General features: G+C 48.7%; 1 protein-coding gene across 1 annotated transcript; it reads left to right on the top strand.

Annotated features, from left to right (window-relative positions):
• The first annotated feature begins 1,895 nt into the window (after positions 1 to 1,895).
• Positions 1,896 to 23,081, top strand: LOC125704055 (mothers against decapentaplegic homolog 3-like). Its single transcript, XM_048969345.1, is given in 10 exon segments — positions 1,896 to 2,618; positions 2,620 to 2,801; positions 15,097 to 15,290; positions 15,578 to 15,712; positions 16,263 to 16,337; positions 16,419 to 16,469; positions 17,631 to 17,843; positions 18,270 to 18,407; positions 18,527 to 18,671; positions 20,258 to 23,081. Coding segments are annotated over 10 exon segments (1,278 nt in total). The 5' UTR covers positions 1,896 to 2,597; the 3' UTR covers positions 20,382 to 23,081.
• Positions 23,082 to 23,709: the final 628 nt, after the last annotated feature.

A 23,709-nucleotide genomic window follows, 5' to 3' on the forward strand; every position in this document is an offset into this window, starting at 1 on the left:
TGACCGCAGATTATTTGCACGTGGGAACACTGTAGTCTGACACTAAGTTGTTGTTCACAACTTTAATTTCAGTGTTTAGTGAATTTCATCAGCTTTGTAAATGAAACACTTTACAATGCTCAGCTGAATTACACTTTAAGAAAACATGTACCTGTCTGTGTGTGTATATATGCGTATGTCTGTGCTGCAGTACTTTTTCCTAAAAGCTGTAAGTTTCATTTTCTGCTTCTCAATTCAGAGGAACGAATATGTGGCAGATTTTTAATTTCCTGTGTTGCTGTCTGTGAGATTTCTTTCACTGACTGCTGAGTGTATAATAAGTAACTACAAGCGGGTGGGGTCACTCTACCTCAAGGAGTGGGGTGCATTGTGAAGTTCATACGGAAACTTTGTTAATAAACGTCTTTAAAGTACTATCGTCCATGACTCTTGTCCAAGACAGGAAATACAGACCCCTGCCAAGAACAAATGTAAAACTATACAGACGCGTATGTCTAAAATAGATGAAAGGGAAGCTTGGATGCAACGCTGGGTTTGTCAATCGACATTTTCCGATATTTTTAGCACAAGGCAGTAAGTTGGTTTTGGTGGTACGGACCTTACCAGTAGCACCATAGATATCACACACATTCAATAGTACAGGATGCCGTAAAAAATGTCTTGATGGCACGTACATACAGTCAACGACAGTATATTTCTGTTCTGAAATTGCTTTATGTAGCATGCAGGACCAAAATCCACATGGTTAGTTCTGGCTCGGCAATCATGCAGTGATAAAAAAAAACAACAGAAAGTGATATTCTGGCAACAACAACATTACTGTAACAGGTTAAGTACTTTACACACGGGTCTTACAATCGGATCCCTCTAGGAGCCTTAAACCAACACCCACAAGAATACAGTGGGTCTGTAAGGGCACGATCAAAGTGCGCAGTCTGCATATGAGGAGAACAGTAAAAACGTCATAGAAAATGTTTGCTCAGCATTAATTCTTTATTGTGTTTTTGTTTCTATCTGACCTTGTAATACACACATTTTTACTGAACTGTTTATTATTTTAAGAGTTTCACCAACTTTTAATTAATAAATAAAACAAAGCTTTGTACTTAAAAACACACACAAAAATGAAATGCAGACTTCGAAAATGTTGCCCCAGCTGGGTATCTGTCCTCAGACGGTAACATCTGGGTGGTACAGTGGAGGCTCCCAATGTGCCACCCACCCCCACCAGACTGAGAGCTGCGAGGGGCATATTGCTGACAGAAATACGCACACTGATTCAGGATATTCCCCGGGCAACGAGCCCGTTTTTCATGGACTGGACAAGCTAGGGCTAGCCTGATTGCATATTGCGAAGTGCCCCTCCCCCAGCACAAAGTGCACACTGACATAGTTTTAAGTCTGTATAGCATCACATAGAAGGACTGAAATCTCACATTTGCATCGATCTTTCAGTACGTTTATATTAAATATTTTCCAATTCCACTCACTAATAGCTGAATTTGATTCTTCTTTCTCAAAATAACGTGCACAATTTTCGTGCCATACGCCATTATATAAACATACACGTAATAAACGAATAATGTGGTACCGTGTGTATCACTGTTGCGCCCGCGTGTTGGGTGGGGGTCTCCCTCCCACAGCCCGAGGAAATGCACTTAGGTAAATTGGTGTATTTTGTTACCCACGGAGCGTGAGTGTACTGCGTGCGAGATACATGGTGTAGCGGTCCCTGCAGCCTCCTGAATAACCGGTTATAAGGTTAAATTCAGCCGTCCACGTAACTATGCTCATTAAACTACGGCTCTTATGCTCATCTAAGAGTAAACAAAGTCATTCTGGTGTACTCATCAGCATCTAACTATATTCTATCAAACTAGAGCATGTGTGCTGATAACACGAAGAAATCAGACACGCTTTTGTAGAAATAGTCGCAGTCTAGTGAGAACACGGGGAATCCAGGGCTTCCAGTACTTTGACCGAGATTGCCATCCAGTGCAGACCGTACAGATTTATTATTTTACCAATTCGCGGCAGCCAGTCCGCTAGGATTCCGCAAGAGCTCGGGGCTTGGCGCACATTTGCATTACTATCAGACCAGCCTGAACTCCAGCGAGCTTTCCGCTGCACAGCCATGCAGTGAGCAGCGCGGATGAGTACGCTTCGCAGCACAGGCAACTAAAAGACCAACTTTGCAACTACAACTCGCGACGAAAAATACAGGGTCCGTGCTTATTCTCTCGTAGTCGTAATTTTAAAATTGATTTCCCGTGCAGACTCGTACGGAAAACGTTTGGGTTATATTAAGCTGGATGGGAAAATAAAGCGCACGGCAAGGGACTACATTTCGTGGCGGATTATTACTAGTTTCACTAGTGCAGAGAGGAGTTGTGTGGCGGACGTATTCTGTCTTGCCGAAGAATCGGAACAATCGAAGTTTCAGTCCGGATTGCGGCTGTTCCGTCCGACTTTATGTAGGTTTTTGCGAGAAAAAAAACAAACCCAACCATCGCGGTCACGACGTCTTAGGAAGCGGCCCCTGTGCTCGATCCCAGAAAAGCGGCTCGTAATTGGGGGAGGACATCGGCGAGCTCAAGATGTCAATTTTGCCGTTTACCCCCCCCGATCGTGAAAAGGCTCTTGGGCTGGAAAAAAGGGGAACAGAACGGACAGGAGGAGAAGTGGTGCGAGAAGGCGGTGAAGAGCCTGGTGAAGAAGCTGAAGAAGACGGGCCAGCTGGATGAGCTGGAGAAAGCCATCACGACCCAGAGCGTCAGCACGAAATGCATCACCATACCGAGGTAGGGCGCCGAGCCGGGGCGCCGCCGCCAGCTGCTGCTGGAGGGACTCTAACTTTTTGACAGCGGCGCCTCCATCTTTCTCTTTCTGCTGAAGGTTACTAACGCTTAGGCTGCGCCTGTGAGTTGAGGGGGGCTTAGGATTCATTTTGTTTCGGGTTTTGAGAGAAAATACTATGTTTAGTTGTGGGAATAAATAGCAGAGTGGAGTTGGGGGGGGGGCGCCGAGCGGCCGGACGGACCCCCCTCTGAAGCCGGAGCGTGCGCCCGTTACGCCGGCTTTCCTGTCTAAGGGCATGGAGGGGCTCGGGCAGCCACGGCCGGCCTAGCGAGCCCACTGCGGGTCGGGCTGCTGCTTCTCTGAACCCCCCCCCCCTTTAAAGGCGCCCGTGCGCGCGGGCTCTCCGCCGCCTAACTCGATTCTGCACATTTTTTCAATGCAACTTGTTGCCTTGAGGGCGGCCGGGTGGCCTACGCGGGCAGCGAGTAACGCAGTGCCCTGGGCTTTTCCAGATTGAAACCGACCCCCTGAAGGAAAACTGCGGAATCTGACGCTGTCTGTGAAGTTATATAATGCGCCTCTTATGTGGGACGGTAGCTTAGGCTGTATGGCGAGCTGCGTAGGCGTGTAATGAGGATCGTGTGTGTGTGTGTGTGTGTGTGTGTGTGTGTGTGTGTTTGGTCCCCCAGAGTACTTCTGCCATGTTAGGAACCAGAGCTTAAAATATAATACGCTAATCCTAATAGCACACTCATTCACGGCTGTTTTGTTTTGCAATTTGGCTGGAACATTAACTTTCATCTGTGACACTGTCTGCCACCGCCCGCACCGGGAGCTCATATAATTTGGTGGCCCAGTGGAGTAATTTTAATGTTATTTTAATTTCTCCAGTCGCTGCTTCCACATAACCCAGTTTCGGCTCCGTGTGAAGTTATCACTGTAAGCCGTTTATGTAACGCGAGACTAATCACTGCAGCCCGGCCTCGATCTCGAGAAAAGGCTCGCGCTCCGTGATTCCCTCTCCGTCTCCGAACCGTTTCTCGTTATAGTTATACGCGCTTAATGTGTCTGAACGGGCCGCCGATGGCGACAGTGTGACTCAGTCCGGCGTAAGTGGCACTTGGCTTGACTGCGCGAAATTGTTCGTCTTGCTTAAACCGCGAGCGACACTTGCCCAAAAAGTAGCCATAAGACCTCGACCTGACTCAAACCGAATTATACCCCCGGGAGAAATGAACGGCCCGTGGCGGAGCCCCCACAGAGACCGTTTGTAGTCTCGCGTTTTTCCCTGCTGGCTGAGCTGATACTTTGAGGGCTTCACCGGCATATTACACTTGTGGCTTTAACCACAAACGGCCGCCTCGATAAGCCACTGTGGCAGGATGGGCTGCTCATTTTTACAGTTTCAGCTTTGTCTGGGTCTTAAAAGCATTGTTTTGCTGTATCCATAGTTCCTGTTAGGATGTTGAATATGAAGTTTTTCGATGTGCTGATTTAATGTTGATTCACTGCTGTTCACAGTTCATTGAATCAACACAATGCAATAAAGAGATTAATAGCTAATAATGTCTGAATAACTGAACGAACAATATAGCTTTTCTTGACAGCTCTATCATATATGTGACCTATCACCACTAAATGAGTCTTATGGGTGAAATTCTACCAGTGTGACTTAAGACTCATTTCGTGGCAACGGGTCACATATTTTCAGTTTCATTCTCTACTTTTATAAACGTGTATGTTTTTAATGCCATTAAATTTGCTCCATTTATATTCTTGAAATCAGTCACACCTGTCTGACATCAGAGCTGTATTCCTGTGTGTTTGCCGCGAGCCCAGCTGATCGCTTGCTACTTAAACAGCAGGTCAAGATCTTCCAGTTAAGGCCTATCTTATGGAGCTGACTAATTTTAACAAATCATTTTCAAGTCTCTTCTCTCTTGGCTGGCCGACGGTTTTCCGGCCAGGTGGGGTTCCTGGTTTCAAGTATGGACTGAGATGATTTAATTTCATTTTGGTTTGACAGCACGTTAGAGCAGGGGAAATGGTCCCTCTCTCTCTCTCCCACACACACACACACACACACACACACACACACACATGCACACGCGCGCGCAAAATGCTCAGATGTCACATGTCAAATCTGAAACCCACAAAGGTTTTACAGAAGATGTACAGCAGAATAACAATATAGATATTTATTTTTTTGTGCATTGAAAGAGAGGTGCACAGCTGGGTCAATCCTCTAATGTTCAGGGATCAGTTACACCAAACAGCAAAGCTGATTAACACAGCAGCAACATTCTATCTCACAGCACCAACTGAAAACCGTCACACAGGTGCAAGACATCACAAATAATAAGGGTTGTTTCCTGTCACATTGTGCTGTGTTTTCATCAGTTGAATTGTTCTTTTATTGGCAAGTAATGGGGGGGGGGTTATTTTTGTTTTTGGTGCAGATATCAGCATGCTTTTCCTGTGCATAATGGTTTGTCTGCGTTCAGGTACTTTTCATTTTCACATAATCATTAATTTGAAAAGGCCATTTAAATTAAATGCCATTTTGGTCAATTAATGGACATTTATTTTGAAATGTCAAGGTGGTCAGCATAGTTTGCTCTGCTAACTTCTTTATCAATGTTGTCACAAAACTTCAAAATATATTACTGAAATTTCTGCATGTAAAAACAAACTGTCCTTCTGGCCAAACTAGATGGTTAGAGGGCTCTATTCACTGGGATTAATACGCAGTACAATATGTGAAAGAAAAAAAACTAATTACTGCTGCTAATTTTTTTTTTTTTTTTTGAAAGACTGGTGTTTCAAATCAGCAAAATGTAAATCTGCTTTCCTTACCCTACTGTGGAGACTCCCTTGGGTTGTCCCACAAATTTAGTTTTTAGTGGGGTTCTACTTAACTAGTGCTGCTTAGTGGGACCAGTTATTTTCGTTCACCGGTTAGGATCACTAATGAGTTGCAGGCTCTTGTGTCTTTTAACAATTTTGTGCCATCTTTGTGAGTGCCTTGCTTAAACTACTCAAATCCTGCTCCTGTTCCTGTGTTTAAAATGTTTGCGTGCATCTCCAGATCTCTGTAACCTGATCACCTAGGCACTCCTGTTACCAAATGTACTTCCAATTCACTGGCGTGGTCCTATGGCAGCTGTACAGGTATAGTACTGTGCAATGACAACAACAGCAGTCGCAGGCACAACAAGTGGCGACAAGCACATACCAACAGATAGCAGCCTGGTGCAGCAGCAGAACTGGATCTTGGGGGTGGAGTGGGGAAAATTTCTCTGGAAGTACAGACATTTCCAGCTGTTGAAATGTGCGGACTTTTTGGAATAAAATGTGTGCCCCCCCCCCATTTGAAATCATTTATGCATAACATTTCTGGTCCTGCATATGCTTTAGAATGAACTGCTTCTTTATATCAGAGCCCACTGTGTTCCGCGAACATTGCTTGTTAAGTGAGAGCTTGTCTAATGAAAATAATGTACTGTTGTTTGCTATGTTATAATTTTAATTGGTTCCAGATGTCCAGCATTATACCGCAAATACCTCAGGTTCACATTCAGACAGTGCTGGGTGTTTTTGAAGTGTGAAGATGCGAATTATCCACATTCAGTGCTGCCTGGCCCCTTTGACACCGCTGATGAAGATTTTCTGAAATGACCACACTTTACAGCAGCCGAGATCTTGAAAGTGCTTGGGGTCGTTGTACTGTTTTTTTTTTTTTTTTTTTTTTTTTTGTGCAATGACATCTAAAGAAATTGATTGATCATTTTCTAAGAGGAAGGAAGTCTTAAGACCTATGATCATCAGTTCACAGAATATCATGCATTTCTTTAATCTATAGATGAAATCCAGTTGGGTGTTTTCCTGTATGACGAGGGATTACTGTACTTTGACACAGTATGGATTTTTTCCAGGGGTACTGAAATGATTGCGTAACTGGTGTGTTTTTAAGTTAAGCTTTTAACCCACAAGGCATTGGAAACGGGGATGTTTCCAAAATGGAATTCTTATGGTAAGAATAGGTCTTCGCCTTTATAGTTACATTGCAGTATAATGGTAGATGTACTGTATATTGCCCAGTGTCATGTTGTTTATGCTGTGGGACATGTATATGGTGTCCCCTGAACTTTTATCTTTGCATTAATGTAAATGGTCTGTAGCTTCAATGGGGACTAAAATGATGCATGTCCAGTATGAATGGAGTGATTTATTCTCCGTATGTAATACGGGTGAAAACATGACTGAAAGGGGGATAGCGATCATCAGCTATATAGCTTGTAACGAGTTAGCTTAAGGCTGCAGTTTCAGCTGATATAATCATTTAGTTCCCAGTATTTTCCAGGTGGTTCTGCTTTTTTTTATTTTATTTTTTATATTCATGTTATGTATGAGTTATCGTTAAACCTGCAGTATTTGTGCAGTCTGCTAACTTTAACCTTCTTTATATTCATGGAGCAGATGATACTGCCTTCTGCTAGTGGGTGATTACTTGCAAGACCTTGTCGTATGTCTTTAATGTTGAATTCAAGATAGTCTCACTTTTGAGAAGAAACCAAACCTTTTGCCGAAGGTCAGTTCTATGCCGAAACATGTTGCCAGGTTCTGTTCTCAGAATGGTATGCTGAACTCACTCTTTTGTTTTTGTAGATAGGAAAGCATGTAGTCCTTTTAGACGGTACAACTGAAGACTTGAAAGCCCAAATGTATTAATGTATTTCCTAACGCAATCACTTAGCCTGTTGTATTAATATCTAAATCTAGACCTTAATTGCAAGAATATGAAATTAAAGATCATAAATTATTCTTAGCTTTACATTGTGCTACTTTGTACCCCCCGACTAATAATTGATACACAATCCACTACGTTAAAATATACTTGCTTTCTTGTGCTCGCCTGTCCTTTTTGTCTTATGTTGTATAGCTAATACACAACATGTAATCACAGTGTGCCAGCGGAGGTAGCTGTAGGTTGAATGGGGTTTTGGAGAACAAAATTGTGTAGCATGAATAATGTTTGACCAGGGGCAGCTTGTGTGTTTGTGTGACTAACAAACCGGGAGAAGCATCATGCTCGTCGTACTTGTAATTATGCTGTGATTGTTTATATAGTGGCTCTCAATATTATTATTATTTTTGTTTGTTTTACTTAATTATCAGCACATTATTTAATCTCCCTGGATCTTCCACATAGATGTTAAATCTGTCTGGACAGACTTGCAGCCTCTAAGGCATGAGCTTCAGGCAGCAGCTGCCGTGTTTGCCCTTCGCCAGCCTGGCACACTCAGACAAGAGTCGTGGCCTGAATGGCACTTAGCAGCACGGTCCTTATTTATGCCGGTCGTGTAGAATCTAATATGACTTTGGCCAAGGTGGCGCAGTCATCGGCAGTCATCTGTAAACTACTTTCACGACTGGCCTCGGTGTTTAGCGTCTGCTGGATTACATGCCCAGCCTGGCTGTGTTTGAAGGCCTCTGCGGTTTCAGCACGAGCTGCCGAGGCCTTTTTATGAAACGACGGTTGTTTGTGTGATAACGGCGGGCGGCTTCAGCTGACTCCTCAGCCCTGGCTCTTCTGCAGAGCACTTGTGGAGTCACGGTGTGGCCCCTTATCCAGGGAGGTGATGTTGGGGAAGTGTTTCTCTCTCTAGAACAAAGAACAACCACAGTGGACCTGTAAAGCCATAAAATAAACAGTTTAAAGGTGCAAAGTGTGTCATATAATTAAAGAGCACCTCTGAGTGAATGCTGAGGCAGTTGAAAGGGTTTTTTTTTAAAGCTTGTTTTTCATTTTTCTCTTGTGTGGGAGAGATGACTAATCATACTTTCATCACTAATTGAACTTCGTCTCTGAATTGAGGTATCCGATCTTCTGTGTTGCTGGGCCACTTTTAGCTGTTTGTAGGCTATTTGGATGGGTTCTCCCTTAAAAGCTGGCTTTTTCGTTTAGGAATATCGGAGCTCTCTAATGGCGTAGAATGCTTGTTTGCAGACTGCTGCCTCTCCATCAGTGCAAGCAGACCGCCGCCCTAGGCGCTAGATTCCTTACAACGGCTTTATTGTCAGGAATTCTTTCAGGAAGGAGTTGGCCAGGTTCCAGTACCAGGATCGGGTCATGTCTGCACACGTCTGAGGTTGGCTACACAAGAGTGGGTGTGCTGATTCACTGGGGAGCTGAGCTGTTGTTTAGGCGGGGTGGAGGGGAGGGGATTCCCAGTGCCCCTGACTGCGAAGGGCTTATTAAACCACACAAACGGCACTGAGGTAGCAAGTCACATGTCCACGCAGGCTCACCGCTTATAGAAGCATTCTGGAACTTAAGTAATTGTTGATGGTCACTGAAGGCAACTCTGCCTGACATTTACCGAAGGCAAAAAAGGGAAACTTTAAACCAGCACCCTAAAGTGAGTTGTGGTGTAAAATACACTGGTCTTCAGTTTTCTTTTAATAGCTCAGCTTGGTACTTTTCTTTCCTCCTTTAAAGATTGTGGGCAGTTGTGTGCGACCTTGTTGACCGTGATTAAGTTTACAGCCTCTGGGGGGTTGAAACGAAGATGCTGTCTTGCTTAAAAATGGTATTCCTCTGGTATTTATGCTGGAGATATGCTTCAGCATGCCGCCCCCCCCCCCCCCCCCCCATAAAAAAACAAATGGCAGAGTTCCTGCTGGTCTTAAGTTTAGCATAGACATGGGCTCACATTCATTTTCTCCCATCTCCTCTTCCCTCACCACCTCTGCATTTATTTATGCATTTAACTAGCTGAAGTCTGACTTTGGAGTCTGATCGTCGTTGATCATGCTGGTAATAAGCTGAAGCCTTTTGTGGAGAGATTCAGGGAGGAGTTTCTGTAAATCAAGATTTCCTTTTCCTGAAAATGCCGGTCACACCACGCCAGTATGATGTCCTCCGCCATGGCTTGAGACATCAGCTGTTTATGAATGTCGGCAGATGGTACCGATGGTGGGGAGTTTTGGGTTTAGGGCAAAGTCAGGCTTTAAGAAAAAAAAATAACTTTTTGTTGAAGGGTGATTTTTTATTTTTTTTGTGTGTAATGAGTGTCTGTCAGCATGCAGCAGTAGGGTGAAGCACACAAAGGCTTTGAGTTGCTGAACAGACTCCTGTTCACTTGTCTGCACTCCGAGAGACACAGGTGGAGGAATACACGCACACACACTTGCACACCGCCCACCAGGCGAGCTCGGTGCAGTAGCCACTCAGACATCCTGTCCCTCAGAGGAGGAACGCAGTGAGCGGAAGGCTCTTCAAGTCTGCTGTGCCGGTGCCCTGCTGTTCAACACATTTATTTTTAGTAAACAATGACATAAAAGACCATAAGACTTAAAAGGAGACATGAACACTTCACTGTGATTGGTAATCGTGATAACCACCCCAGTTACTGGGAGTGACTTGAAAAATGCTCTGATTCTTGTATAGTTATTACTTTGTTTATATGTTGGTCCCCCCGCCACCACTCTCTTGGTCTGATAGTCTGAACAGTGTCATCCAAAGCTGCGAGTGTGTGCTGGGAAGTTCAGCACTGAAGGTGGTGGGTTGGCTCCTCGTCCCTGTCTGTATTGGGCTCTCTGGGGCGTAATGGCTGTGAAACAGGCCGATGGCAAATCGGTTCTCTGGTGCGGCAGCGACTCTCCATAGGCGTGGCTGAGTTGGCCACACCGCAGTGGGCCGTCGTCATGGAGGCCGTGCCAGTGCCCGCCAGTGACAGTCAAGGAGGAGTCTCAGCTGGAGCAACATGGAGTAATTTGCAGCGCCTGCCTGTCTCGGTCTGTGTGCGCGCGTGTGTGCGTGTGTGCGTGTGTGCGTGTGTGCGTGTGTGCGTGTGTGCGTGTGTGCGTGTGTGCGTGTGTGTGTGTGTGTGTGTGTGTGTGTTGCACAGCTTGAGGTTCACTTAGTCAGCTCTAAGGAATGCTCTGCCGGGCCCCCAGGGAGGGCGTGGGCTGTTTTGTTTGCGGTTCTCGCCGGGGTGGAAGGTTTAGAAAGCAGTGGCTGCCACAGTATCTGCGGGGGAGAAAGGGCACCCTGTACACTGACAATAAGCCTGCATTGTGCTCCACCGCTGCTGCTGCTACTCCTTACTCTACCAGAAAAAAGAGATACCAGCAAGCAGCGCGGGCGGTAGATAAGGACGGCTCAGGAAGTACAGGCGTGTTGAGCTTGCTCTTGGCTAGCTGATGTCAAGCTAGCCGGTTGTCAAGGCAGCTCCCCGCATCTCATCTCCCCATTCCATGTTGCAAAGAGAGAGATCTGCACAGGAAGGGGCTGTAATGCATATCCTGTAGCGCTTGCGAAGCTGTCCTCCTTACACATTTGGTCCAACAGCTCAGAAGGGGAAACCTCTTAGAGCTTTCTAAAATGGTAATAGAGAGGCTCAGTGACACGGAAGAACATGAGGGCAATGCAGGTCAAAACGCGCTCTATCACCGCGCATAAATCTGCCTGTTTTCCAACACCGCCAACAACAACACATTTTCATGCAGATCAGTCGGCCCTGAGCCAGGAAAACAGTTAAAGGTGACCTTTGTGAAGTATGTTGTTTCTCCTTGTCGTGCCCAACTTAACAGTAGCCAGTGGGGCATCTCCTGGCAGGTGGTGTAGAACATGGGGCTTTTCTTCCTTGAGTGTTAATGAGAATCACTCAGAACACTGGAATGAAGAAATGTGTGTCGGAAAAATGCTGTGTGCACAGCACACTTCTGAGAAGGATTTCAGTGGCTCGTCAGTCACAAATTTCCTATTTTGGTAAACTGGTGTAGCTTCTCAAAAGGAAAAAATGTCATTAACAGTATGTTTTGACTGACAAAATGCAAGAGGATTGGTCTCTCTTGTGCACTGTCTGAATATGAAGTTAGCCACTAATGTAGGTGCATGTGTTGTGATTGGCGAGAGTAGACCCCTTGTGTTACCCGAGTAACGCAGACCGTCAGGGTGTAGTCTGGATGGTCTTCGAAAGCTGACATGATGGTGTATTTGTCTAGTGTTTGTTGTTTCTTTCATCTCCAGAAGCTTTAGTAGGTTTTAATTATGGCCGATTCGCATCTAGCTTGTAAGTCTAATGGTTCAAGCTACAGGAATGGCTCTTACCCCTTCAGCTGTATTAAATGTATGAATTGTGTAAGTAATATATTGGGTCGGTATTTCCTTGCATTCATTGTTCCTTTCCCGTGTCTTGCAGTGCATTCTTCTTCATGTGTCTCTCCTGTGTGAGTGCAGTCTTTGCAGCTGCTAATTAATGCCATTTATTAGCCGCCACATCTGCACTGTGTTCATGGTGAGACATCAGGAGCAGATTATAAGCGGTATGAGCTAACGAGGACTCTCTGGGTTAAGGTTTCCATTAGGGCAGCATGGCTTTACCAGTAGAGACATTTCCTCATTTCTGACATGGGGGTGGCGTGGGGGGGGTCCTGCAGTCCATGACAAATCCAAACCGTCCCCGGCCAGTTGAGCACAGAGGCAGCCGTCGTCTCAGTCTGCTTCGCTCTTGCCCCCCAGGAATTTGGGCCCCCTAACTGCTTTATGAATTTCGGCCGTGACATCACCAGTGGGCCGTTGACAGATGCACTTTTTCAGGCTTGAGCTTGATTGCTATAACAGCGTAGGGAGTGTGGTTTCTTGCGTATGGGAACTTCACCAGCTTGGCTTAGGTTAGTGACAGGCCTTTCAGTGCATCGAATTCGCCTGTGTGAGTTTGGTACTAAAATGCAGACGGTTGTTTTTAAATGCCAGTGGCAGCGAGGGATTGGCTGCCAGGTAATGCAAGGCCCTTAAATATCGCAGATAACAGGTCTGGTTTCACACGGCTTCGGTGTCGGTCAGAATGCTGGTATGACAGCTAGCCACAGGCGTGTGCCAGTCCCCAGCGTGTGTGGGGGGGGGGCACGCGCCAGCCAGCGAGGAGATTGTGGCGTCCAGGCAAGTGAGACGGTGTTTGCTGCCATCTCAGAAGGCCAGGGAACTGGACATGTGTTTGTGTTGGTGAAAGGGTGACTGGGGGAGGGTAGGAGAGGGGAGAGGGACCAGCTGGGTGAACCCTACGGGCCGCAGTAAAACACTAAAAGAGGTTCTGCCACCGTGGTGTCTTTGTTCCCTTTTCCTGCCGCTTTTCTTTTCCCTTTTTGTTTTTGTGGTGAATGGTTACTCATCTCTCTCCCTCTCTACCGAGTACAAGTTCTGCCTGACCAACCCTCCCCCGCCCACCGCAGTTGGTTTTTTATTTATTTATCAGTTTGTTTTTTTCCTGGTCACGTCTTCATACCCTGAGTCTCTCGCAGCCCCAGGTAGGGTCAAAGCTGCCCACGTCACATGTAATGCGAGTGTCACAGGTTTAAGGGTACGGGGTTCGCTGGGGGAGGGGGGTGGGCGTCGAGGTTGGTGTCGTCCACCCATGTGTATCAGTGTTTGTCAAGCAACCGTAGTAAAAATGTCAAGTGTTAAAACCATGTAGATGCTGGAGGGTCTAGGAATAGCACTGGGGAGGGATCTGTTGGGGGAGGGGTGTGACTTGGGCTCAGACTGCAGCCAGCTCAGACATGCTCACTGTGGGCGTTTCAGGTATTTGTGCTGCTCTTCAGATTAAACCGGCAAGGCTGGACTGAGAGCGAGAGCAAAGCTCTCCATTCCCCCCACCGCACAAATCCGGTCCCCTCAATGGTGACAGCAGGCCTTTGCTTGGGGGGGGGGGGGTTATTTATCGTTGGGTGGATGGTTCTCCTCTCTGCATATGGGAGTACTTTCTGCCGCACCCCTGCATTCCTTTTGCACCTCGATCCAGGCCTTTATGGGGTCTGTTCCTCACACTGTATCTGGTCGAAGTGGCTTGAGGCTGAACTCCTCACAGACATGCCTGTGAAGGGGGGTTAAGAGCAGGGAAGGATTAAACTGTCACTCAGCTCGGCACTCGACCACCCCCCATTCCCTAAAAGTCCTTAAGGCCTGTGACCGAGGGCGGCTTTAACGGCTTGGGCCCCCCCCCCGATGCTGTACTTGGGCAGCACACTGCGTTGTTGACATGTATCTTACTGCTGTGTTGCTCCACAGACGTGTTCAAAAATACAGACGCCAGAAGCACACGAGGCCGCCTTACCAATCCCAAACACGATGTTACTAACAGCCCCTCCCCCTCCAAGTTGACCAGTGGGCGCCCTCTGGAGGGCAGGGCTGACATTGTCCTCTTCATCTCCATGCCCTCTGCCTGCTGGTGTCCCGCTCGTTAACCTTCGCTCTTTACCATGACTACTGGGTCATTGATGTGTGAAGCTGGAGGAAATGACCAGTTTATGGATTTCGTGCCACTCCTCTGCTCTCTCTTTAAAGCTTTTATTGTAGTTTTTTACACTTTTAATAGCATAAAACAGGGAGTCTGCAGGGTGTTAAGAAACATTACTGTCAGTGTTTCAGTTTAAGGTGGTCTCTGGCTTTTAAGTGGCCTAACAGCTGCCTGTCTAATGACTGAGAATTAACAGTAGGGTGAGTTTCCTGCTTCCTGTTAACTTGGCAGAGTGACAGTCGCTGTAAAAAGCCCTGTCCTTTTGGACAGTACCTGCATAGAGTCATGTTTGATGCAGCTCGGGGTCCTCTAGTTGACTTTTTAAAAGCTGTGGGCAAATCTGATCTCTGTTTTCCCTGGTGGTGAAACAACATTTGCTTCACCGAATTGTCAGCCTGTGATCTTCGGGCTTTGGCACAATAACTGTGTTAGATGTCAGCATGTTGGAGTGACTTCTGATTTGAAACGTCTAAGTTATAGGGTCGTGGTTATTCTGCTCTGTGAGCAGTAATTTTAGGATTTTTTTTTTTAGTGCCCCTGAATGTTTTTGTGGAATGCTCCATTGGTGTCCCATGCAGTCTCGCTTTGTATATTATTTCACATGAAATGAAATGCAGAATATAGAGCTGGTTTCTGTGGCTGCACACATGACCCGCGGCGTGTGATGCAGCTGGGGACGGGCTCCTTCCCAGTGGTGCCTCTCGGATCTGGGTGAAAGGGCCAGTCTCTCTCTCAGGCAGGAACATGGATCCCCAGCGGCAGCATCTGCGTAGACCATGGTTGGCCTGGGAGGGAGAAGGGGAGGCCGCATACCCCCCCTCCTCCCCCCCCCCCCCCACGTGCGCGGACGAGCAGAGTGTGAAGGGTGCTGTAGAAAAAGAAATCGAATATTCATTGACTCCTGAAATTCTGCAGAAAAAAGCAGATTAAACAGTGTGGGTCGGGCAGGTGTTTTGTGGGCAACCAGGCTGAAGGCGTCTGTGTCCCCCCCCAGGTCCCTGGACGGCCGGCTGCAGGTGTCCCACAGGAAGGGTCTGCCCCACGTTATCTACTGCCGCCTGTGGCGCTGGCCAGACCTGCAGAGCCACCACGAGCTGCGCGCTGTGGAGCTCTGTGACTTTGCCTTCCACATGAAGAAAGACGAGGTCTGCGTCAACCCCTACCACTACCAGCGCGTGGAGACACCAGGTAAAGCCGGCAGGGCAGTGGGCTCCAGCAGAGTCGCCGGCGGAATCAGAGCTGTATTCTCACCTGCTGTGGTCAGAGGCCTCTGTTCTCCTGTTACTGTCTGTTGTGGAATATGGTGAATCATCGACTGCGCTTATTTAGCAGTGTGTCTGATGCAGTCAGTCTGAGCAGCTGACAGTTTCTTTAGTAAGTTTGGGGTTATGAGGAGCGCAGCGCTGGTGCCGCCTGCGCAGTCCTTGCTGACCGGCTTTAATCACCACGGAGATGTTCCCCCCGTTCCTCGGCAGTGCTCCCTCCGGTCCTCGTGCCGCGCCACACGGATATCCCGAGCGAATTTCCGCCGCTGGACGACTACAGTCACTCCATCCCAGAGAACACCAACTTTCCAGCTGGCATCGAGCCCCAGGGTAACTACATCCCAGGTGAGTGGGTGAGACAGGCGGGCAGACAGGGGCCCCCAGTGTCTAGCAGAGTCACTCTTTCTCCTCGCTGCGGGTTTTTGGGTGGCGGCCGCTGGCCCCACTCCGCCTGAGAGGCTTTGCAGAAGTGTGTCAGGAGAGGAAATGTGGGAGAAGCCAGGAAGTCGCCGGCTCGAGCCGGGGCTCTTGGCACACTTGTCGGAGCGTGTCCAGCCCTGAGGTGGGGGGGGGGTTGGCAGGGACCCGCCTCGCTGGAGCAATGCAAAGCTGTCAGCCTCGGAGCTGAGCGTGCTACGGCACACACAGCAAAGGGCGGCCGAGGCCTTAACCAGACCTTAAAGTGGACTTTCTTTATTTGCCATCTGTCATGAGCATATATGCTCCCCCCCCCAAGAACACTTCTTACCTAAGCTTAATTAACTGGCTTTAGACACAGCATGGCGCCAGCCTGGCTCAGAGGGGCACGCTGCCCGGTTGGCTAGCTGCGGAGGGATTAGCTGGCGCTGTGCTGTAACGCGAAGGCCTTGTCTATGATGCTCTTCCCGTGTCCCAGAAACACCACCTCCGGGGTACCTCAGCGAGGATGGAGAGACCAGCGATCACCAGATGAACCACAGCATGGATGCGGGTGAGCAGCGAGGGCTTCTCGCCGCGGCCTCCGCCGGCCGCCCCGCACCCGCCGGCTCATGCGCTTCTCGTCTTTCGACAGGTTCTCCTAACTTGTCGCCGAACCCAGTGTCTCCTGCACACAGCAACCTAGGTGAGCAGTGTTGCCGACTGTGGCGTCATCCTCCGCAGATCTATGTGCAGCGCATGTTCACTTCTGCTGTCAGGAAGGCCTTCAGATGAAATCCCGTTAAATTTTAAACCCTCACTCTCACCCCGGCAAGCATGTCTCTCTGTCTCTGTAAAAGAAATCAATGCCTCAGCGTTGGGAAAACAGGAGGACTAGATGCTATCTGCAATTAGGTACTTGACCGCTCAGACCCCAGATCAGTGCCTCCTCTGCATTTCCGCTACAGTGGAGGGGTAACGCACTTCACACTGTATACTGCAAACTACACAGAGCAGTGCAGAGGTGATGGCTGCCAGCATCCTCGTTCCTAAAAATACCCCTTCAGATGATATCAGCATCTCCCAGTGAGGAAGGGCTGACAGTTTTCTAGATGTACATCAAGTCTATTTTTGAGAGTACTTTGAATGACCCCCCCCCCCCCAATCAGCCTCACTGGCAGTGAGAGACCCCTGACAGATACTCTAATGCCCATGTTTGAGCATAAGCAACAACAGGACAGACACCATATTGGAAGCAGTTCTTACAGTGCGCCTTTCTCTGCAATATCTGCAGTAATGTTGGCCTTGAGATCCCCGGCACACGCCGTCATTCTCTGACTGCTTTGACTCGCTTGCATCAGTTACTTGGTTGGCTGTCATTGGTTGAATCATCAAAGTGACAGCGGGTGCAGGGAGACGACCAGCGCTCCGCACCGGCGGCTCTTATGTGACGCCTTTGAGGGCAGCAGGAAGCCGCTGGCGATAGGAGCCTTTGTTTTACATTTCACGTTATCGGCAAGATGGCAGCCGCCTGCTGAGCAGACCATCGCAGCATTATAATAATGAGTGCCTTCCAAATACATCTGTCACATATGTCAGGATTTACATGGCCGGCCCAGTGACTTCTGATGTTCTGAGCCTGTCTTAAAATGAAAGGATTGGCAGCCCATAGAGAAGCTCCTCTTCACCCTGTAATTTACCACTTTTGCCCCAGCGTTCCAGTGGCGGCCATGTTTCCGCATGCCTGCCGTGGGTTTCTGGGATCTTACGCAAAGGTTGACGTCAGAGTATCGTTCATCCCCCGCCGCCTCCCTCTGACCTCCCTCGTTCCCTAAACCACACCGCCCCGGCTTGTCTCCTCTGCCAGACCTGCAGCCAGTGACCTACTGTGAACCAGCCTTCTGGTGCTCCATATCGTACTACGAGCTGAACCAGCGCGTTGGGGAGACCTTCCACGCGTCGCAGCCCTCGCTCACCGTGGACGGCTTCACTGACCCCTCCAACTCGGAGCGCTTCTGCCTGGGCCTGCTGTCCAACGTGAACCGCAACGCCGCCGTGGAGCTAACGCGCCGGCACATCGGTACCCCTGCCGCCCGGGTCCCTCTGGGATGTGTCACATTTTAGCCCAGTAGAAGTGTATAAATGGCGGGATCAGGCACCCGGAATCCAGCCTTCAAACTGATAAACAGCAGTAAGTGTTGAGGGAACACGGTAGTCTGGATACTTTAATGGTTATGAGGACCTGCATCAGTCAGAGGAATCTGAAATGAAAGGTATTAATGCCATAATCATAGTGATAGCTGGGCCTGCTGCCCTTTAATTGTAATATAAGCCTTGTTTATGCATCCCTGTGGTTGACTTCAGCCTTGGGTTGATGCGCCAATGTGATATAATGATGTTTTTAAATCGGATGTATCGGGTTCCTTTACGCGAATAACAGGCTGAAGAGAACTGGTCCGGCCTTAGAGGCATGATCGCTTAGCGCAGACTCGTCCCGCCCTTCCAGGTAGGGGAGTGCGGCTGTACTACATCGGAGGCGAGGTCTTTGCCGAGTGTCTCAGCGACAGCGCCATCTTTGTCCAGAGTCCCAACTGCAACCAGCGCTACGGATGGCACCCGGCCACCGTGTGTAAAATCCCGCCCGGTGAGCCTCACCCACGGGGGCAGGGCGAGACCCGACACCCTTCCGCCCCACTGCCCGCGTGTCTGTCATCGCAGCTCCTTCCTCCGCCAACGAGACACTTCTGCTTGTTTGCCGTTCAGGCTGCAACCTGAAGATCTTCAATAACCAGGAGTTCGCCGCCTTGCTGGCGCAGTCTGTGAATCAGGGGTTCGAGGCCGTGTACCAGCTGACGCGCATGTGCACCATCCGCATGAGCTTTGTAAAGGGCTGGGGAGCCGAATACAGGTGAGACGCTAACGATCACCCCCCCAAACACACGCGCACCACTCTGGGGCTCCTAAGTAAAGGGGAACTTTTTACTGGGGTGTCCACGAATGCTGGCCCTCCCCTGCTCTCCCACTAACTGTCTTCTTTACTGGCAAACAATTTTTAAAGCTCACGAAAGACTCGAGAGATAAAAATGAGCCGTTGGAGTTTGAAGTTCCCAAGCCTGTAGCGTGGCAGTGATTCAGATGCCGTTCAGCTGGCCATGGGTTCCCAGTGAGTCACGCGGTAGAGAGCTGAAGCGTGGGTCCGCAGCCCGGCGGAGCGTGCACAGCAACAGGCAGGGCTTGCGATTGCGTGACTCACAGCACTGCGCTTATCCTCCAGGGCTTGGGAAAGGAAGAGGGTGACGAGAGGAGAGGGGGGCTGGAGGTGAATCACCACATGAGTCTGGCTCGTCTGATCTAGATGGGACTCTGCTGCCCTTCCATGCCAAGTTTTTAACTGTGCTGCGTCATTAAGCACGTGTAACCCCCATCCCAGCATTATGCCATCATGAGTAAATTCAGTGTTTGGGGGGGGGGGGGGGGGGGGTGAAATCTAGCTGTAATTGGAGCCATTTGTACGTTCCTGACCAGGGAGATCTCCTGGGGAGCCCAGCTTATGAACTGATTTTGGAGCTTGGTCATGTTAGAGCTCTTTCTCGCACACGGTTACCTAGGGAGGAGGATAACGGTTTAACAGCGTCATCACAGGTGTCTTAGCCCCGCCTGTGAGGTCCTGACGAGTTTCTGCATGTCCCGAGTAGAGATGTGAAATCTCAAGTCTGTTACAGCTACGGACAGAACCGTGCTGCCCTGACTTAGGGGCTGCAGAGCCAGGAGTTGGTACGTGCCCTATTTAAGACAAACAACCTTCATGCCCTTTTTATTATAAGTGAAGCTTGTTAAAAGGAGGGAATGAAGCTGTGTGACTTTTGAAGCTAGAATATGAGAATATCTGGCTGCTGGGTGTGTGGTGGGACATAAACAGTCTTCGCCGCTTTAGCGTAGAAGCCTTTCAGCGTCAGCTTCTGCAGCGCAGTGTGTTCTGCCTCCTCCTCCGTCGTCACGGTAATAAGGCGGGAGGTGGTGAATGGGCTTCATGCGGACTGTGATGAGCTTGGCAGAGCTCTGTGCCTTCGCTCTGGCACCTGGGCGTCGTCTGGAGCGAGAGGGCCTCACAGAGGCCGTGACGATGGATACCTCCTGCCTGCTCTGTGTAGGCCTGCATTTAAGAAGCCTTCGAAATGCAAAGTTCAGTCTCTGGGGGCAGGAATACAACAGCATCTCTATAGACTTTCAGAAGCTGAAGGAAAGTTAAGTGCAGGGGTCTCTCTCTCTCTCTGAAGGCTGGAGCTCTACCTGTGTGAGAGACAGCCAAGGACTGACTTACTACCTGGATGTCAGGCTCCTACCAGCTTCATGCGTTTTATCTGTTAGCTTGTCGTGCCGTCAGAGGCCTGCAGAACACCAAGATAGGAAAGTGCAACATCAGCTCCACGAGAGGTGAAAATTGCAGGGAAGACACTTAACATCATTGTGGGCGTGCCATCTCTCCCCCTCCAGGCGGCAGACCGTGACCAGCACCCCCTGCTGGATTGAGCTGCACCTAAACGGACCCCTGCAGTGGCTGGACAAGGTCCTCACCCAGATGGGCTCCCCCAGCATCCGATGTTCCAGCGTGTCCTAAAAACACTGGGGGGGGGGGGGGGGGGAGCTTCCTCGGCACATACCAACGAAAGCACAGACCAAAACCCGAGACGTGAAAGTACCGCGAAGGGCCTACCCTCCCCCCGCCAGCCAGCGGGGGCGCGCGCCGGCTTTGCTTCAGGCAACGACCTTAGCACTTTTTATTTTATTTTTTTTGTAATCCACGTGTTGGCAAAGGGGATGAGTGCATTACAGACAGTACAGCTACTATGGTGCGTCCCCAGCACTCGGGCCCTTTGGGGAGGGAAAATTGCCATTTAGTTGCAAACAGCTGTAGCATGTAAGCAGTGAGAGTGACTTTTAAATGTCAGCAGAATAATCTGCACATTTCAGTTGTACATATATCTAGTGTTAGATAATGAACCATGCTACGCTTTTTTGTATAGAACAAAAGAATACAGATTTCACTGAAATTCTACGGTTTTAGTTTTATTCATAGGCCAGAAGAATAAAGATTGCTGGAGGTTAATCATAAATATGCTAAATGTATAGTATGTATAGTTTCCATGAGAGGTATTCCGCCATTTTCGCCTCAGAGCAGCTCTTAAAGGGATGCCCAGTAAGATGCTTTTATGCATCATGTTTTGTAAACACCCCCCCCCCAGTATTTTTTTATTATTAGTCATAGTGTTAGTAGTAGTTTAGAGCAGGGGCAGAGATGTGTGTGTGTGTGAGTGATCACACCCGGCTCCTTGCATCGCGGCCTGCATGCTGCCCCTCGTCTGCTTCGTATCCGCCTTGAATGCCCCGCTAAGGCTGCAGAGTCGCTCAGGTATCCTGAGTGTCGTTGCTCTTTGGCTTCTGTACAATGCTTAGGGCTGCGCTGCAGCCCCGAGGACCTCTTCTGTCCTGGGGTGTCGCCATGTCGGCGGCCAGCCCAGCAGGCGCTAAACCGGCAGCCAGTCCCCATCTCTGCCTGCTGGGGGCGCCACCCCACCTTTACGCGGAGCCTCTGGTGCAGGCTGGACGCTTTCCCAGCGCGGGGCCGCGTGTGCGTATGTTAAGTGCTTTATGGCAGTACTTTTCTATTGGGACTGTAAAATGCGTTCATTCAGTAGTTTACGCTGTAGTGCTTAAGCCAATCAGTATATTCACTTCTCGGTGTCTCTTGGACAAAACGCAGCTACGTTTATTCCAGCTCTGCCAAAGTGTCATGGTGTCTGGGTCTTTTTTTAGATGCGCATTTTGACAAAGCTAAATATTTGAACAAAACTTTATGAAGAGAGAAACTGAACCAGTTTATTATATATAATATTTTTTGCATGAAAAAAAAAGTCCTGTATTGAAAATACAGGAGCGTATTGCTATTCGCTTTCTTTTTTGCCATATGGAGGTGGTAGTGCGTAGCGATGAAGTGTGATGTAAAGGGCTCTGTGGCATTAAAACTAATGGAGAAGGGAGGTCTAGACTGCCCTCCCTTGACAGAGTTGTGTGGTGCTTGTCCTGACCTCCAAGACACGGCATATAGGAGCGAGTGTGTCGGCAAGACGCGCACATACCTTCAGCTGGCGTAGCTACCTGGCCATAAGGCCAGCTAACGTGGGAGCGGCCCCCCAGGGAGGGCCCCTTGAGACCCGCCATTTCTGCTCTTTACCGTGCGTGTGACAACACCAGAGCAGTGCGTGTCGAACACAGGACCATCCTGGGTTTTGAACTAGCTTGAGGAAAGAATGAATCTTTATGTCTATAAAGATACATTTTCTGAAGTTTCCACTCTGTACTGTAGACTTTCGTACCAAGTAGATTTTTAGAAAGGTATTTATTGTAATGTGGTTCAACACAAATAATCCTCTGTAATGTAATAGGAGAGGGGCAGATGGAGTGGCTTGCTCCTCATGTCCTGCTATTTTTCTAACAGAACCAGCAGTTTGCAGAGGCTGGTTTTTAAAAACGAAATTTCCCCCCCCCCAGATAAGCCCCCTTTCCCTTCCTGATTTGCTAAAAATTTCCAGTGAATTTTTTAAAAAAAAATTTTATTTGAAGAGCTGGTTTTTTCCTTCCCCACAGCCCTCAGACCCGGTGGCGTGTTCGGGTGCAGGGTGGGACAGAGCTGATGGCCCCCAGCCACGACAGGAGTCTCACATGATGGGTGGGCAGGTGCCAGGCCGGGGGCCCCGTCTGCAGGGGCCAGCCGTGTACGTGGACGGAAAGCAGGCACACGCCCACTGCTTAGCGCAATGATGCGCGTGACGCGCAGCGGTTATTAAATCCAGCGCGTTACTCAGCGCTTTGTTTAGCAGTTGTCTTGTTTAGAGATGGTCTAAGTGGATACTGGTGGGTTTGAAGTTATTTCCTTTCGAGGCAGCTTGTGTCCCCCCCCTCCCCAAGCAACTGGTACAGAAGCGAGTCCCAGGCCTCTCTGCTGTGACCCCTTCCTGTCATCAGGGCCTGGAGGTGTTCCTTCCACACCTGCTCCCCCATCATCAGCCAGCCTGACTATTATAAAATGTCCTTTGGATATTTAAAATTGTATTTAAAAAAAAAAATGTACTCATCCTCTGTTTCAGTACTTGTTTTTGATTTCCCAATGTAGCCTTTAATTGGTGCTTAGTCGTGTGTGTGTGTGTGTGTGTGCTTTTTTCAGTCTTAGGTGTCCTTTTTGTATAAAAAAATATATATCCTTTCCACTTAAAATATTGCTTTGTATTTTGTTGGTCTTTTAATAAATACTGAAAGTGAATTAAGCATTTTTCATCTACAAAAGTGAACAATGTCTCCGTGTGTCACAGTGACTAAGTAGTGTACTATAATTACGGTGAAAGACTCAGCCCAAAAATACTACAAACTGGGTCCAGCAGGGTCTCGCTGCTCTTAATGCTTTAGATCTGGGTCATATCCCTCCTCCAGTGAGTGAGCTTATGCTGTACGCTCTTCACTCTGGAAATGTTCATTGACGCTGATGCACACACGCCTTCCTAAATAAGGTCAACTTGCGTGCCTCTTTCCAGCAAGCCAGTCCAGAGAATTATTTTTCTTTTTTTTAAAGCTTCCTCCATTAGTTCCAGCTGCACCGACAGCAGATCCGGGCTTTTCCTCCTGGCAGTTCTAGCCCCCGCTGCCTGGCCGGGGTGTTTTTCGACCATGGGCGTGCCTTACTGGCAAACGGCGGACCCTCCCCCAAGTGGGCAACGCCTTACGCAGTCGGGCCAGTTTCTTTCCGGCTGAGATAATGAGCGGTAATGTGGCCACCCCCCACCCCCCCGACAGATGTTTTCGCATAATTACAGGCCTGCCACCTGCAGCCGGCAGCCCCTTCAGCTGCGGGGTTACGGGTCACATAGACAATGACCCCCCGCCCTTAGTGGTTT

This window comes from Brienomyrus brachyistius, chromosome 11 (assembly GCF_023856365.1).
Source record: "Brienomyrus brachyistius isolate T26 chromosome 11, BBRACH_0.4, whole genome shotgun sequence".
NCBI classification, from domain to species: Eukaryota; Metazoa; Chordata; class Actinopteri; order Osteoglossiformes; family Mormyridae; genus Brienomyrus; species Brienomyrus brachyistius.